This window comes from Nothoprocta perdicaria, unplaced genomic scaffold (assembly GCF_003342845.1).
Source record: "Nothoprocta perdicaria isolate Ctin4 unplaced genomic scaffold, notPer1 scaffold_55, whole genome shotgun sequence".
NCBI lineage: Eukaryota > Metazoa > Chordata > Aves > Tinamiformes > Tinamidae > Nothoprocta > Nothoprocta perdicaria.
The window spans coordinates 4,039,470-4,057,545 of NW_020455810.1; the positions used below are offsets into that span (position 1 = coordinate 4,039,470).

At 38.2% G+C, this 18,076-nt stretch overlaps 1 protein-coding gene across 1 annotated transcript in view; it reads left to right on the forward strand.

Annotated features, from left to right (window-relative positions):
* The window catches only part of NSUN2 (NOP2/Sun RNA methyltransferase family member 2), an 18,597-nt gene extending 1,132 nt beyond the window's left edge, over positions 1–17,465 (forward strand). Inside the window, exons 2-19 of the mRNA XM_026048554.1 lie at positions 6–210; positions 292–396; positions 543–648; positions 1,319–1,390; positions 2,941–3,025; positions 3,902–4,094; positions 4,656–4,730; positions 5,893–6,023; positions 7,437–7,510; positions 10,300–10,430; positions 11,029–11,125; positions 11,993–12,168; positions 12,719–12,811; positions 13,237–13,372; positions 14,691–14,771; positions 15,027–15,165; positions 16,079–16,118; positions 16,789–17,465. Coding sequence (XP_025904339.1) covers positions 6–210; positions 292–396; positions 543–648; positions 1,319–1,390; positions 2,941–3,025; positions 3,902–4,094; positions 4,656–4,730; positions 5,893–6,023; positions 7,437–7,510; positions 10,300–10,430; positions 11,029–11,125; positions 11,993–12,168; positions 12,719–12,811; positions 13,237–13,372; positions 14,691–14,771; positions 15,027–15,165; positions 16,079–16,118; positions 16,789–17,170 — 2,321 coding nt within the window. The 3' untranslated portion in view covers positions 17,171–17,465. The remainder of the gene's footprint in view (positions 1–5; positions 211–291; positions 397–542; positions 649–1,318; positions 1,391–2,940; positions 3,026–3,901; positions 4,095–4,655; positions 4,731–5,892; positions 6,024–7,436; positions 7,511–10,299; positions 10,431–11,028; positions 11,126–11,992; positions 12,169–12,718; positions 12,812–13,236; positions 13,373–14,690; positions 14,772–15,026; positions 15,166–16,078; positions 16,119–16,788) is intronic.
* The last annotated feature ends 611 nt before the right edge of the window (positions 17,466–18,076 follow it).

Below are 18,076 nucleotides of genomic sequence, written 5' to 3' on the forward strand. Positions count from 1 at the left end.
GGGAGGCGGCGGCGGCGGCGCGTCCCTCCCCTCACGGCGCCGCTCTCCGCAGGGCTGGAGCGGCGGCTACCCCGAGATCGTGAAGGAGAACGCGCTGTTTGAGCGCTACTACGGCGAGCTGGGCATCGTGCCGCCCGGCGAGTGGGCCGCGTTCATGGCGGCGCTGCGCGAGCCGCTGCCCGCCACGCTGCGCATCACCGGCTACAAGAGGTGAGGGCGCCGCGCCGCGCCGGGCCAGGCCGCGCCTAGCCGGGCCGGGCCTGGCCTGAGCGCAGCGCAATCCGTCCGCAGCCACGCCAGGGAGCTGCTGCACTGCCTCAAGAGCAAGTACTTCAGGGAGCTGCGCGAGCTGCGCGTGGACGGGCAGGCCGTGGAGGTGCCGCAGGCGCTGAGCTGGTGAGAGAGCCCCGCGCTGCCCCCCGCGCTGCCCCCCGCGCTGCCCCCCGCGCTGTCCCCTCGCCCCGCGCCGGCCCCCCGGCTCGGCCCGCCCTTCGCCCCTCACCCCGGTTTGTGCCCTCGTCATCCCTGCTCTCTTGTCCCAGGTACCCGGAGGAGCTGGCCTGGCACACGAACCTGAGCAGGAAGATCTTGCGCAAATCGCCAGAACTGGAGAAGTTCCACCAGTTCCTGGTCAGCGAGACGGAATGCGTAAGTGTCAGGGCGCTTGGTGCCTCTGGATCTCGATGCTTCTTTGTGGCTGGGTAGATTTCTGTCAGGGTTTTGTTTCAGAACAGTATCAAGAGCTTCAGTGCGCCCTTCCTTTCAAAAGTTGGTTGGCTCAGGAAAATCCGGGTTATTTCGCGTGTTGCTTTTGGCAGTGGCTCATCCTGTAGTTCTAGCACAGAACTGCAGTTATGTGCTAAAGCTAACCCGGTTTTTGTTGGCCATGTGACAACGTGCACCTCTAAAGTCATCACTTAAATGTTATTGTAAGAATTAATTACTGCTAGAAAACTGACATTTGAATCTTTGCAGAGTGAACATATGTGTTCAGAATGACTGTTTCTTACTTGTGCTTAGCTAAAGCACTTACCTCTTTTGGTTAGTAAATGCATCCTTAGAATTAATAAATCTGCAGTATTTCATCCAGCTGAATTTTCTGATAAGTTCATGTTTATCCCATTGTAAGTTTGGTGTTAAATGCTAAAATTTATTTTAAAGTTTACAACTGTCTTATTATTATGCTATGAGGAATTCAAACATATATATATATGTGTGTGTGCGCATGTGTATGTATATGTATATGTATAACCAAAGAGATGCTTTTATTTATGGAATAAAAAATGAGGTTTTGAGCTTTTATTTTTAATTTTTTAAGGGAAACATCAGTCGTCAAGAAGCTGTTAGTATGATTCCGCCTCTGCTGCTTAATGTTAGTCCTCACCATAAGGTAAATTTAATATAAGCTGTATACTGCTTTTTTTTTTTTTTCTGGAAAGATACTTCAGTTATCTAGAAGTTATTTGAGTATCTGCATATAAAGAACAGCAATTAACTACTTTTCAGATCACAAGTACATTGTCAAAGGGAGAGCTGTTTTTTTTTTGACCATAGTTAATATCATATAACAGATGCTCAGTTTTGAATTAGTTGCACAATGTTACTTTCAATGGGTAGTTGCACTTTGTTTTATGTAGGCTAATGTATTTGTGTTTTGGCTCCTTTTTAAAGGAGGGTGACTTAAGTATTTTTAATTCCCCATCCACTATCCACCACACTGGGAGCAGGCATCCTTTTCAATTTATCGTCCTTTCTGTAAGTTACTTTCAGTTCTCAACTTGTTAGGCAAAGTCATTTCAGTGAGCTGAAACACTTGACAGAAACTAAAAATTATAGGTTGCTAATTTCTGACTGAGGTGACTAAGGGAACTACTGCCTGTGACATTTTCTTATGGCAGATGGTAGGAATGATATCTGGCAGCAGGCCTGCTAGTAAATGTCCTGTTCTAACTTAGTGATGTCTTGATATACAACATATATTTTCAGAATGCACTTCTTTGCAGTTTGCCTGGTGGTTGTATTCTTCTCAGGCTGTGTTAGTGAGCTACTCGGAAGAAAACCTTTAAGCTTTGTTCCTGAGGAAAGCAGTGCTCGGTAGCAAATTGTTAGCTGTGAAAGTGTCTCCCTAAGTGTCTCTGTCACAATGAACCAGGAGCAAGAAATATCCTAGCAAGCAGGTCTGAGTGGCTTGAGAGTGTTTTGTTGCCAGAGGAGAGGACTGAATATTTGTCAGGTATTTCTTCCAGGATATAATAGAAGCAATTTATATTGCCCTGATTTTTGCATTAAAATGCAAATATGAAGATACTCTAGCAATTCTTTTTTTTTTTTTTTTTTTTACAAAATTGTGTTCTGTAATATGTAACATTGTATGTTACAGAATTACATTATACTGTATTACAGAATTACACAAATAAATACTACATTAATATATAACATATGATATGTGTGATATTAAAAAAAAAAAAAATCACCTGTCAGATATTCTCTGATTAGTTTACTCATAGTTAAAGGAAATTATCACATGTTCTTGAAGGTAAGTTTACCATGAGCGTAAGCTTCCAATTAATATCAGTCAAAATAGCTTGTGAGCTGATAAAATGACCATTTCCGTGTTCTCCTTTCAGGGTTTTTTGGTTTGTTTTGTTTTTTTTTTTTTTTTTTTACGTCAACTGATACATTTGTTTCCTACAAACTGGTAGTCTCTTGTATTTCGGAACCTGTATATCTTGATGCATGTAAAGAACAGAAGTGTTCTTGGTGTTTTTGCAAAGGTGTGTGTAGAATAATTATAACTGTATAGGTAAAATTGCAAAAGCTGCAAAACTATGCAAAAATTTTTAGTCCACAGTTAGACTATGGGTCCAGGAGTCCATAATTATTTTCTCAAATGAAATAAAAATAAAAGGTAGATGTTTTTAACCTTCCCTTTTTCTGTAGATTCTGGATATGTGTGCTGCACCTGGATCTAAGACTGCACAACTTATTGAAATGTTGCATGCAGACATGAATGTTCCTTTTCCTGGTAAGTTTGGAAAAAATACTGGAAACTTTTATGACTTCAGTTTTATATTTTGCTCTTGCAGAAGTTTATTTTTAATATCTTGGGCAAATAAAAACTGCATTTATTTGAATTTGCTAAGTGCTGAGATTAGATGAAATGGGAAAATAAGCACGGAATGCATTTCCAGATTGTGCCAAAGTGGTTTCCCACAATTCAGGCAATTCATGAGCATCCTGTTCTCTGGATTTTGTTTTACCTCCACCTTTCCTTTGAAATGCTGTGGCTTGAAATAGATGAATTGTGTATTTTCGCAGTTTATACTAGGTGTGATCACAGTTTGATTTTGGTGTAGTAGCTACATTAATTTAGTTAGGTGGTGCCCCACAAGTGCTTGTGTTTTAGTGGTGTCCTCCACAGCCTGTTGCATTGATCATAAAATGTAGGATATCATATTAATTGTTTGTTTCAGGCTTCATAATCTTTACTTGCAGTTACGTGCTCACAGCAAATACTCCCCATAGAACCTGTGAGGTGGATTTTTAGTTATTTTGAGGGGAGATTTGTTGTTACACGTCACATGTGTCAGGTTCCTGGGGAGCAGTGGAAGGTTTCTCTCTGCTGTGAGGGCTTTACCTAACCTGAGGATGAAAAATGGGAGGGCCTTGCTCATGTCTTCTATCAGCTGCACAGACACTAGAGATCTTGACACTGTATTTGACATTATCAGTTCTACTCTATGATGCTTCATTTTATTTTGTGTTCAGTAAGAGTTCCTTCTGGTCTTGAAAAAATCTAGCAAAAGAGTTGCACAAATATGAAGAGGAGGCAGCAAACCTTTTTAAAAATATTTTTCTATTCAATAGTAAAGCATCTTTCTGATATTTTTTTTGTCTCCAGAGGGTTTTGTAATCGCTAATGATGTTGACAACAAGCGTTGCTATTTGCTGGTTCATCAAGCTAAGAGGTTAAACAGTCCATGTATCATGGTGGTAAACCACGATGCCTCCAGCATCCCTAATCTGCAAATAGACGTTGATGGAAAAAAGGAAGTCCTCTTCTATGACAGGATTTTGTGTGATGTCCCCTGCAGGTATCTTGCATGTGTTCTGCAGTATACAGCTTTTATTATACTAAGGACAATATTTATTTGTTTTGTCACTGAGTTACCCTCTCCGTGTTGCTAGTTGAGATGATACATACTGACTTCCAAAACAGGTGAATCTGTTAAACAGTCATGGGTAAAAGTATGCCCAATCAAGGCAAATCTTTTTCATTCTAAATGGTTTAAATTTGATTTAAAGACTGTGAATTATAATCTCCTTGATTCAGAATGCTGAAATGCAAAGACAACTTAGAAGCAAACAGTAAAACGTGAGAGATCTAATTAATGCCCAGGGAGGTTGTGGAGTCTCCTTCTCTGGAGATCTTCCAAACCCACCTGGATGCCGCCCTGTGCCCCGTGCTCTGGGTGTCCCTGCTGGAGCGGGGGGGTTGGACTAGATGAGCCCTAGAGGTCCCTTCCAACCTCAACCATTCTGAGATTCTGTGAATATGGGAAAGCACAAGCTATTTTTTTTTGCTGATGTAAGTGACTGATAAAAAATGATTTGTATCCACATAATAACACAAATCTTTTCAATCTCTGTTATAGTGGTGATGGAACCATGAGGAAAAACATTGATGTATGGAAGAAGTGGACTACGCAAAATAGCTTGCAGCTCCATGGGTAATAATATTTATTGCACTTCTGCACTTATTTCATTTCCTCCTAATCCCATCTCTTCAGCAACTTGCAGTCATCCCTGTCATTAATATATGACAAAGCAAGGATTAATGATTGCCACTTTCTTCTCAAATTGAGCGTTTGGATGCTCTTCTGAGAAAGGATTGCCACTTCAGATGTGATCTGAACACTTCAGGTTGATCTCCAGTGAAGCTTGTAAATCTGAACTGTTTGTGTACTTATGAATATCATGTCCATTAATATTAATCAAATTATTAATTTAAACAAGGTAGCTAATAAAGTAGGGAACAAATAATTTGAATAGAATTCTTAGCATTTAGGTAGCTAAAATACTTAACAATAGCTGATAAAAGAGCTTGTAAAACTCAGTAGTACTGTTTCAATCTTTAGATTATTAGAGATCATATATACAATTTGAGTTACCAGTCAGTGGTTGATTTATGTTAATTGATGGTGAATGAGCACTTAGCCTAGTGCAGATGCATGGTAAAAAGCAGTAATTTCAATACGGATGAAAGAGCTTAGAACATTTTAATGTGCATTTATAACTAGCTAAGAATGAGAAAAGTTACTGTGACTCAGCTGCCATATGATAACTTGTTACCATTTGATAAATTCTTCCTATTTGCAGCTTTTATTTTAATTGCATGTGCACAGCTAGGGTACAAGCTGCTAACACACTATGGTGATCGTTTTCACAGGGGGCCTGTATCAACTAGACTGTATTGCCTTTATTGTTTTTAATAGTCAGATTATTCTTCATTTTCATTCTAGATTTCTAAGAAGAGCAAGGTTTTGAGGTTATTTTTCCAGTGTTGAACGCTTTTTAATAACTTTAAGGGGCACTCTATAGAACAAAAATACAAAACGTTATGTTAAAATTTATGCAAAAAAAGTTAATGTTAGACCTGTTTGATGTTGTTACTGTGTACAAGTTGTAAGTGCCTGCAGTATAGACTGCAGCTGACTTAGCTTAAAATTTTCTTTAATTTGTGCTCTGTTGACAGTTTGAAACTCAGTGTGAGCTAAGTTAGTCCAAGGAAAGCAAAGTTCCTGCAGTACAGTTTCATCAGTAAAAGCATTTTTATGGGAAAACTTTCTGTGTTCTGAGCGCTACCTGGCTAGATCAAGATTGTTTTGTTAGATTGCAGCTAAGAATTGCAACCCGTGGCGTTGAACAGCTTGCAGAAGGTGGGAGAATGGTGTATTCTACATGTTCCCTGAATCCCATTGAGAATGAAGCCGTGATTGCAGCTCTCCTGGACAAGAGTCAAGGTATGGATATGACCTTGGAGAATTTGGGGAAATGCGTTTTCAGTGCTTGGAAGTGATGACCATGATGGCAGTCTTAGGTGGTGGCCTCTGGATCTTGTCTCTGGCCCGTTGAGGTGCTCCAAGGCTTCCTCTAAGGCAGTGACGCGTCCCAGAGAGCCAGTGTCTGCCCCAGGGCTTGAATGCAGCTGTAGCTTGACTCTGTAGAAGAGTCAAAGTGCCTGTATGGGGCATTGGACCTCCAGGGTTTGCCTCATTTGGTGAAAATCAATCCTGGAGGCTTGTGTGTTCTTCTATACTGACTTAGTATCTGCTGCCCCTGGAGCAGATGAGAAACCTTCCCCCTTAGGGCTGAAGGAGTCAGGAAAGGTACTTGTATCCCTTATGTCCTGCTGCTGGGGTTACTGCTTCTGCTGGACCATTAATGCCTGATGCAGTCTGGAGATGTCAGCTGAAGTCATGGTGTATTTGGTGTATAAAGTGGTCACGGTGCATAGATATTCAGCAATATTCAAAGGATGAGCAGAAATTTCAAGTCACACGACTCGCATTTGAAAATGTCATTTGTAGAGGGGATTTTGCCTATGAATTGTCATTTCATTTATTTATTTGCAAGGTTTACCTTCAGCCATTACATACAGGTAGTGTAAGAGTAAATGTCTGCCCGTGTAGAACAAGTTGGTAAATTCTGTAAATTCAAGGAAGAGGCTGCCTACTTGTTAAGTAATTCAAGTATTCAAAATCATGGAAAAGATTTATTTTTTTCTAGAGCTGTTACCTACTTAGATGGTTTTTATGTCATTATTTTTAGAGACAGGGCTGCTCAAAGTTTTTAATCTGTAGGGTAAACAATGACATTTCTGTTTTTATGAGGTAATTGACTTTTTAAGTATATAGTCTTTTTCCTCTGCTAGGCTCTTAGTACTTACTTTCCTGTTAAGTTTGGATTTCTCTCTTTCTTAAAAATAATTTCCTCTTACACTGCAGCGTAGCAAGATTGTAAATCCATAAAATCAGAATCTATTGAGCATTTCAAAAAGCAGAGCTATCCCAAAGAGTACCTCTCTGGAAAACACTGAATCTAGTAATTCTGTAACAGCCCTGTCTGAAACAGCAGTGTTTAATTGTGTGGCTTGTGGAGTAGCCACCTACGCAAACATCCAACCATTAATTTTTGGTTAATTTATACGGATTGCAAAACTTCCATAATTATTGTGAACAACTCTTCCCAACTTTCTTCTCTAAGTTATGGTGTAGTAATTGTATGACACTTCTTTATTTAAAAGACTTAAAAGGAAGTTTTTCCATGTTAGGCAATCTTAAGACTTTGTAGAAAACTATGTTTACAAGCATTAATTAGGAGTCCAATCTCAAATTTTGTTTTTAACATTTTTTTTTATATTCTTGGGCTTTCAGGTGCCTTAGAACTTGCTGATGTCTCTTCTGAGTTGCCAGGTTTGAAGAGGATGCCAGGAATTACAAAATGGAAGGTATTTGCTTGATATTTCTCTAATATTCCTGGTCTCTTCTGGAGTGTTAAGTTAGGGAAGAGTTCGGGAATGCACAATTTTAAGACCTCAGATTGAGCTAAAATAAGGTTAGGGATTTGCTGCTTAGATTTTTAGACTATATAATGTTGTAGGGAAAAGACTCTTTTTGATGATAAGCAAAACCCAGCTCATCTCTCTTGTATGCTTTCTTTTTTTGTCCTTTTTCTTTGCTCCAACTCCTTTCCCTTCTTCATATAATTTCTTTTCTTATTGCAAGTTGTGTCCTGTAGATGGCAACATCAGTTCAGCGAGTTCATTCTTCTCTCAGTCTAGACAGATTCGGTTGGATTCTGTGCTTTCCTAGCTGGTATATTTGAATTATTCCAAGAAATAGTTTAACAGCTTTTACTTCCAAATAAGCTAGAAAAACCACAGGGGTGTGAGTAATCTTTGTGTATTAATAGAACCCAGAACATTTTATTCCAGGCTTTATTTGATTTCAGTTCTGGAAACAGATTAGTAGGGAAGAGCAAAAATATCCCAAGCTACTTCAACTTCTTTTAAGAATATGGGCATGGAAAGTAGAAGATCATCTTGGCGGTAGGGAAAGAAGCTCTGATTAAGTCTTGAATGTGTACCTTTGCACCACAATTATTTGCTCTGTCTTCTCCCACTATTTCACTGCTTATAAGAGTACAGTATGCAGGATAGTGCCTCAGTGAAGCTAGGCTAAGGAGCAAGGTACATGGAATAAAGATTTACTCATGCCTTGCTATTAGAAAGCCAGAAGCTGAATGGGTTCTTTCCTCTTTTGATCAAAAAGTTATAAATTGCATATTCTTACCTTACTCATACATGTGAAATGGACAACTAGCTGTATTATCTTTATTTTAATTTGTTTGTGCAGTATGATAAGACTTTGTTTTTTGTCATTGCTTTTGAAATACAAATCTCCCAGCAGATGCACTTGAACAAAATCTGTAGCAAGTTTCTAAGACTTGTGCCTTTTCAGCCCTTGTTTGCTGCTACTACATTCTTTCAGTTCATTATTGAGTATGTCAGCTTGCTTTGATGTTGTTTTTACTTTGTCTTTTGTTTCTTGGAGAAACATCTGTTCAGTGGGAGCTGTATGAATGAATGGTTACATTGAATGTATCTGAGCATTAGCTGATTGTAAATGTCTGTAAAGAGCATAAGAAAAATCAGATTTTGTTCAAAGCATGCTGAGGTGCTTCCGAATATGCTATATTCTGTCCTCAAGCAAGCTAAGGAATGATTTCCAATTATTTCTTTCAGAATATTGAAGGAAAAAGTTTCTAAAACTTAAGATACCATAATGTACTTTTGCAAAGCTGTTGCTTCTTTGCTTACAAGAAGTTAGTGAAATGCCCGAGAGGAACGAGAGCGGCGTCTTCTCTTACCTTGTCACTCCGGTGGTTACGCTGTGATGTTAGACTGCTAAGCCAAAGCTGAACAATGCAGGGCTGCTAGACAGTTACCCTGTCGCAGCCCAAATAGTTTTAGACTCATTAGCACTTGCAGTTCTTTATTAGTCTTCCTGTTTGTCTCTGTCAAGCTCAATTTGTGACTTGCAAAGAAGAGCTGTTCAGAATCACAGTCTGTTTTCTCTCCATCTAGCAACCTGACATGTAGTGGGCTTAGCCTTGAGATATTAAATCTGGCAGTACAGTCCATTCTGTTTTGGTAGCAGAAGCATGTAAAGGCTTGGTATTTTAGGTGTGATCTCATCATTGGCACTGTAGCACTGAGAAGTAGTAGTTACTGAGAAATACCCCAACGCATGATGTTGCAATCTCCGTTGGAACTTTCTTAGTGAAATTCTCATCTAGATAAATCTTAGTTTCAATTTCCAGTAGGCCATCTAATGAGATCTTTAAGAATCGCTGAAGGTTGTATGGTCATGAAATTTATGGGTTTTCTTTCCCCTACATCTGCAGACCTAACTTTCCTTACAGCCCTAACATCCATTATGAAGCACAGACTTCTAGAAATCTTGAAGTTAAGATTCATCCTTTTTTTTTTCCCCCCCTTTGTTATTCTTGCCAAGTCATTATTTTCAATGCCTTGTTAAAGCAGTCGTGGCTTCACTCTTTTACTTGTCCTCCAAAAGCTGTGGCTTTTTGAGCAAACACAGTGGTGTGATGTCCACTCAGCATCTCAAGCTGAGTTTGTAGATGCATTCTGAGTCCTGAAGGTATGAGCTTTGGAAAATACACAGGGATATGGTTCTTCAGTAGCTTTCCTTAAAAATGTTCCCGTGAGCTATCTAGGGCTGCGGTGTGGGCCTCTATGCTCACCAAGCCATGTTGAGAACGTTTTTCTTACATAGTGAGAGGGGCTTAGAATGTCACACAGCCAGTCTCAGGGGGAGAGAGATAAATAACATACCTTAAATGGTCTTTATAAAGTCCCCTTTTCTTTTGAAGGATCTCTATATATTCTAGAAGTTAACAGAAATCCCTGCAGTTGATTCTGCTCTAGTCTTCACTTGACTGCCTACTATTTGAAGTGTAAATAGGGAAGCTAGGAGGCATGGCTGGCAAAAATTTCCTGCACTTTAGATGCACACATGTTATATATATATGTCTTATATACATATATATATATATATATATATATATAGGAACAATGCATTTCAAAGAACTTAATTTACCAGAAAATAACTTATCTTTTGGGGATCCAAACCTAGTTTTGAAAATACTTTAAATAAAACTCATTAAAATGTGGTCCAAATTGTTCATATTCTTTTTTTTTTCCCTCTTCTGAAGGTCATGCTGAAAGATGGGCAGTGGTTTGAAGAGTGGAAAGATGTACCTCCCAATAGACAGACCCAAATACGTCCCACCATGTTTCCAATCAAAGAAGAAGAGAAGCTAAAGGCAATGCATCTAGAGCGTTGGTAAGCTTTCCCAGAGGACATTTAGTGAAGTTTAGATGGCTACCTTCTATGGTAGGGGGAAATGATAGTTAGGTGTTCAAATTAATTAATATGTTGCAGCATAGATCTAGCTATATTTGTGGGTTTTTTTTTTTTTTAGTTCCTTCATAATGACACCACCCAGTAGTTAGATTTTAGTGATGTCAGAGAAATTATTGGAGGTCACTTACAAAGAAAAAATATTCATGCAAATAAGCTACGTTATTTACAAACAATAGAGATATATAGGGAAAATTGCTAGGAAAGTGCGTAAAACCTGAGTCTTGCAACAGCGTGACTAATTTTCTGTGAAAGGCTTTCCACGACTGTTCTAAAAATAGAGCATTTAGAAATGACTCATTAAAGCTCAGCAATGATTGGTGAAATTAGTGTCTTGCACTGATGCAGGTTGTTTGCCAGAATGCTCTGCTTTAAATCCTCTTTTTCCCTTGATCAATCAAGCCGTGCAGTCCCAGTGGGGCCGCTTAGTTTGCTCTAGAAGTGAATATAAATGGTACTTTCAGTACTCTGAAAACCTGAAAGCTGCTGATGAACAGATGGCAACCTTTCTTTTTTCTAGTCTTAGGATATTGCCGCATCACCAGAACACGGGAGGCTTCTTTGTGGCTGTATTAATAAAAAAATCTCCAATGCCATGGAATAAACGCCAGCCTAAGGTAATTTCTCTTAAAAAAGCTAAAACGACAACCTTTTATAACAAAAATGCAGAAGAAGGTTAGATTTAGTAGCTAAAACTGTTACTGCTTTTAGTAATGTCTGTGCTCCCTCCGTTAAAGTTTTTCTACTGTGTTACAGTAATCAAATTGTGATTTCAGTGCTGCTTAATCTGGGGCTTGGGAATGATTCTCTAGATGAGAATCTAGCAGATCCTCAGCAGGAAAGTGAGGCAGCTTCAGGCATCTGACTTGAAGCCTCTGTTGTCAGTTGTCTTTCTGGCTTAACCAGCAGGATTTAAAGTTGTCAGATTTTCTTTGATCTCTTAGGGTATTTGTATCGTGGAGGAAGACCTTCCTGGGTGAATCCTTTGTGGCTCCTTCCATTGACTGGATTTGCTTCATGGGAACAAGTTATGAGTAAAATTTATGAGGCAGTAAGGAAGAAGGATGCGTGCAGAAGCAAGCTTCATGTGAATAATTCATGCTATTGTAAATTAACTCTCAGGGCAAGTGTGCAGCAGGGTGTGCGTGTTAGTTCGAATGCTAGGAGGAAAAGAGCTGGTCTGGAATTGAAATGCCCTTCTTTGAGAATTCTTGAGCATTTTATGAGTGGTACAAGAATACTTTTCTTGGGAAATGGGAGAGGAATTGTCCAAAACAATACCTGATAAATAAATACATGGTAAATGTTAATTTTGATGGAATCTTGACTTTAGTAGTGAGCATGCCTCCATAATTCGATCTTTTTAATGAATTCTCACCAAAAACATGTGCAAAGCATGTGCAAATAGGGAATTTAGCTACCTCTTACTCCCAGTTAGGTACTGTTTTTGCTGTTTTGAACATACTTACTATTATTTGAAACAGATTAATCAGAAATTACCACAAAGAACAGTAGATACTGTGGAGACAGCAGCTAATTTGGATGAGGGTACTGAAAACATCACCGAAGAACCAGCACTTGAGGAAAACGAAGAGTCTAAGAAAATGCAGAACGTGCAGAAATCCGACACGGAGCCAAGCAAAAAGGAAGGCGTGTGTGGGTAAGAGACCACGTCTAAATACTTGTGTTGTAACCACTTCCCAGCTGCTGATTTTTTTTTTAGTTCTTAAATTGTTATATTTATTGTAAAAGCGGATCGATAAGCAGTTATTGAATATGCACAACTATTTTACAATGCCATGTTTTCAACCTTGTATTTCAGCAAAATAAAAAAGCAACCACCACACTTGACAGCATTTGCAAAAGTGGTTAAGCCTTTCGTCTGGGTTAAAGGAAAAAATGGCTTTCAGATCTCTTTGTTACCTCATCAGTGACATTATTAATCCATCACAGATGCAAATACCTGCTTATTTGTATGGGCTTTCTGTTCCCAAGCACTGCTTTCACTTTCTTACTTTAGGAAAATAAATTGTGGGTAGTGATTTCTTAATTAACAAACACAAGAAAATGCCAGTCTTTATTGAATATTATCAGTATTTGTAAAGTAAATATTGACCAAGTGAACTAAAACTACAAAGTTTTAGCATTTTTCACTAAAGCATTTACCAAACATTTTTACTAAATTTTTGGCAATACTGTTTGTTTTTTAGACCACCACCATCTAAAAAAATGAAGCTGTTTGGTTTTAAAGAAGACCCTTTTGTGTTTCTCCCTGAAGATGATCCATTGTTCCTTCCTATCCAGTAAGGAAAATTTAAGTTTCTGATTAAGCAGTAAGAATATCAGTTGTTTAGGGATATTAGTAATTTAGCTCAACAGAAAAGATGGGTGTAGTTGTTCATACATGTATTTTTTCTCCCTATCTTGGCACCAGGTGCCAATCTTCTGAGCACACAAACATTTCTTAAATTTATATATTTCAGTAGGTCACAGATAGCCAGCACTGGAAATTTCCAGGTATCTCTTAGTGTCTATGGTGGCTAATGTTTTTGATACCATCTGTCTTAGAAATGCTAATTCATGTCATGGAGCTGAAGTGTCAAGTGACTGAAGGTTTTTGCAAGTATCACTCCAGGAATAGGCCAATTGATGCATTTTGAACATCTAATTTACCTGTTAATGAAGCATTAATGAGGTCATCAAACCTTAATGAGTGTTTTGGTCACAGGAAATTTTATGCATTGGACCCTTCATTTCCCAAGATGAATTTACTAACTCGAACTCAAGAAGGGAAGAAGAGGCAGCTGTACATGGTTTCTAAAGAGCTCAGGAATGTCCTTCTGAACAACAGCGAGAGGATGAAGGTCTGGCTCTTGTCTTCAGATTCTCACAGCAAGTTCATAAGCATCAGTGGATGTCTCCTTTAGTCCTGATGCAGAGGCTAATGCTAATACAGAGAAGCAGCCCTCTTTTTCCCTGAATGTTTTCCTCCTTTTCTTCCTCTTTTTAAGACAGAATTCTTTCTGGTAGAGGAGTTGGTCTCCAAGATTAAAAACATTTTTTTTTTTTTAAGTTGGAAGGGAATTGAAGAATAGGGAAGGTAATACAGCTGCTCTGTGTGTACCTGGATTGTTATAAGGTCTTCAAGTTCTTTCACAAGTAATCATAGGTTTACTTTGAAACCATTATTTTTATATTGTGGAAGAACAGTAAGCTTTGAAAGCCTACCTAAAATAACAAATAACTTCAGTTGAATTAAGAGCTGGTTATGTTATGCTGGGGCATTATTTAAAAATAATTGATTATATTTTCCAATTTTTGGTAGATGCATGTGCATTCAGTACAACTGAACACACAGTTGAACATCTTAAAACACCATTAAGATCATGGCATAATTAGTAGTTTGTGTGAATTAGAAAATAAGTTTAGTTTTTCACACAACTTTCAATGAAAAACCCCTTATAAATGCTAAATATCTATCTAAAAAGTCATAGAGTAATTTAGGTTAGAAGGAGATCATCGAGTGAGACTTCATTTCTGCTCCAAACAGGGCTAACTTCACAGCTAGTTCAGACAAGATTCATGGCCTTGTCCAGTTGAAACCTGAAAATTTCCATTGATACTCAGTGCTTCCTTAATATAGAGAAGATTTTAAGTAGTCAAGATTGTGAGTGTTTATCCTTCTGTTACACTGGCAAGAAATGGCTGCATAATTGACCAGATCTTAAGAAAATTAATACCTTATATTAGGCACTTTGTCTTCGGGTACCGTGTTTTAATATTAAGCGTTTGTGTGTTTTCTAAATCTTGCCGTGATGGACTTTCCCAGAATCATCCAGAAAATTCTTACTAAAATTAGATCTTAATTGTTCAGTGCCCTCATTTTGAAGCTACCACTTCTTTGGTGTTGGCTTTTCAACAACGTGGAAAAGAAGGTTCTTTACTTGGGTACTGGGATTTGTTTTCCTCTCTCCCTCTCAACAACTGAAACTTGGGCTTCGTTTATAATATAAGACAACCTAGGTTTTGGATTTTGCTAGGAATTTAGTTCATTGTCCAACATAAATGAGTATACATTGAGGTAGTACTACTTTCCTTGCTACGTGTAGTCAAACAATTGAAGAAAACCAAAGTTCATAATTCTGATTTAGAATGATAATTTTTTGGCTTCAAAATTTGCAGGTTATTAACACAGGAATAAAAGTCTGGTCTCGCAACAGTGACGGTGAGCAGTTTGGATGTGCCTTCAGATTAGCACAAGAGGTAATTCAGTATCACTGTATTTTCCTGTTTTATTTCCTGTAGAACCTAGAACACATCTGGCAGAAATTTTGTCAGCTTAAGGACAATTTATGTTTTCAGTATGGTTTAAAAAGCTGTAAAAACAGTTTTCTGATATTTAACTAAACTAACTGTCTTCTGATATTTAACTAAAGTACATAGTATATTTAACTTTTCTATTCTCCTTTAGAAAGTAGAGATTGTATTTTGAAATGTACTTATTTATTTATTTAACAGGGAATATATACCTTATATCCGTTCATTCATGCAAGGATTATAAATGTCTGTATAGAAGATGTTAAAATTCTGCTAACCCAGGAGAATCCGTTCTTAAGTAAATTCAGCAGTGAAACACAGAAGAAAGTCAAAGATATGGGTAAGCTTCTGACTTGTGTTATGTCCAAATGACCATTATACAGTGTTTTTAAAACATAGAAAACTTGTCAGATTAGATGTTTACTCTAAAGATGTTGGCTAAATTTATCTTAAATGTAGCTGTTGAATTTTATGTCATTAAATAGTACAAAAGCCCAGTGTGCTGGACATGGTAGACCTTTCTGGTCATAGCCCTTGTTTACTGACACCAGAGAACAGAAGACTCTCCAAAGTTGTGACCCTCATGAAGCAGTACTGGTAAATAAAGGTTTATGATACACTGCTGATTTTGGCTTCTGTCACTGCTCCAGTTAAAGCTGATTTTGTGGCATTTGCAGTGGTTTCTCATGGCTGTACCTACCAAATTTATTCAGATTTGGTTCTCTTAAGTACGGGAAGCCGTGTGTCTACCCCTTATATTAGGTTTTTTTCCTCTTCCATACTGGATGTTTGTAAAAACTCAGCCTACTTTTCAGTATTATATCAGGACATAAAATATCATTTTATTTCCAGTCATTACAGTTGGTATGTGATAAGGCAAAACGTGGTGGATAAACTGGCTAAAGAACCCTTAGTTTCTAATGTTTGAACTAACACACTCATGTGTCCATTTTATTACCTACGTGCCGTGCTGGAGTCACTGGGAGGATTAATCTACTCTGCTTTTGTGATTTTATTTGTTGTTTTATATTTTTGACAGTTGTTTATATAAAAAACATATGAATACTTTTGTCTGAAAAAAAAAAGAATAAAAATTGGGATTATCTATAGTTTACTGCCTTTGTATAGAAAATCCCTGCCCAGTTGTGACACCATGTTTTGGGGCTATCTAAAATCTCCAGATTGTCTGCAGGACTTTAACAGTCATTTTAACATTATACACAGTAACTTTGTGTCCTTTTTATTCCTCCTAGCAATGGGAAGCATAGTTCTGAAGTACGACCCTGACCCCGAGTAAGTAGCTGGATTGCCCTTGGTTTATTTCCTTTGAAAATTTGGACAAGACTTGCTTTTTACTCAGAAAAGAAAAAAAAAATGGAGGCATAGAGATACAGTGAAGTTGACAGTGAAGTCAATGCCAGGCAGTTTCTTTTCTTGGCAATTCTTTCTATATTCTACCTTGCCTGTCTGCTGTCGAAAACAGTTGTAGACTTTAGCCCTGTGAAGAGCAGACATTAATTCTGCCTGTCAGGGCTGCACAATGTCACTACACAAAATTCTTTTGTTTCCCTGTTGATTGGAGAGGTTGGAATTGAGAAACTTGAGAAACTTAAACTTTTTTATTGTTCATTTCTGTTGATGAAGCAGGATCAGAAGCTCTTGGGTTGTTTGAATGCAAATTTACATCTCACTGCCGTTTACGATGATTTTGAAAATATCAGAACCAGAAAATTGTTTAACATGATGCTGAAATTAGGAGCTGGAATGAGGTTGGGGATTTTTAAAGCTTGCTTGCTATAGGGGAGCTGGATTTTAAAGTTACAAAGAATGTACTTGCATCTTCTATAAATAGGAATTAAATGTATATATTATTAAAGAATATACATCTAGATATAAGGATGTGGCCGTAAAATAAGTTTTCAAGATTAGTCTTAGTTAACCAAACATGACTCTTGGTTTGCAGAAAACCTGATTCTCTTCAGTGCCCCATAGTGCTGTGTGGCTGGCAAGGAAAGACGTCCCTGCGTGCCTTTGTGCCCAAGAACGAGAGACTTCATTACCTGAGAATGATGGGAGTGGAGGTGTTCAAAGCAAAGAGGAAAGAGGAGGAATCGGAAAGGAAAACGGAGGAGGAAGCTGAGTGCAAGCAAGTGCCGCTGGAGGAAGGAATGGATGTGGAAGATAAAAATCATGATTTAGTCACAAAAATGGAAGCAGAAACAGGCGAGGAATCTTCCAACACTCCTGTAGAAAGCAGTGCTATGGAAGTAGAAAGTAAAACTGTGGATTTAGAGGAAATTAGTAAAAACACCAGCAATCATGAAAGCGAGGAAAGCAAAGACTGACACAGGTGGTGTGGATGATGAAGTTTCTCTGTCTGTCACTTAACAGCTTCTGTGAGGCTCACATCCAGACTTTTGCCTTTAGCTGGAAAGTTCATTTTTAAATTTCAGTTGGAATAAAAGGTTCTCTTTTTAAAGTTTTACCTATTTTATTTTTTAAACAGAAAACGTGAAGAGATTGCTCTTTGCGTTGGTCTTGTTTTTACCCGTTCTCAACTCTGTATTACCAGTGGGTTTTTATGTCTGTTGCTGGCAATGGACCATGCACCAGTAAAGTCAAAAGCCTGTCTTGGAAACAGAATAATGATATATACAAATAAATTGCCTATCATATTGGTCTGAATCTTGTGATGAATCTTCTAAGAATTAAAAAAAAAGGGTTTAATTGAAAAGGCACAACTCCAGGAAAACACTTTTTTTTCTCTTAAGACCCCTTAACCCATCTCAATGTGAGAGTGATGTTTATGTAGGTTTTTTGATGGGTAAGAGTGTGAGTATGCACACAAACACATGCATAGGATACCTCAATAGCCGCCATTAATATAAAATACTGGCTAATGTTTGCTCAAAGTAAAACAACACACAGTGTCCGGAAGAGGAAACACACATCGTGTATGTGTGTGTCGGGTCAGAGGCTGATGTCCAAGATTATTCTTCAGCATGGCAATATTCAGTGTCAGGGAGAGCAAATAACCTGAACATCTAAATAAGGGCACTTCCACTGAGCATGTCTCAAGCTTCTTGTCCAGAGAGTTGCCTGGTTAAGACTCTCCCATCTCTAATTTTTGCAAGATACATGTTTATAGCTGAAACCGTAGTTTAAAAATTAGGTGGTGGTGTATATACTGTTGTAGAGAAGATGCTTATAAGATGTGATTTAGGTATAAGAGAGGGATTCACTTGATCCAA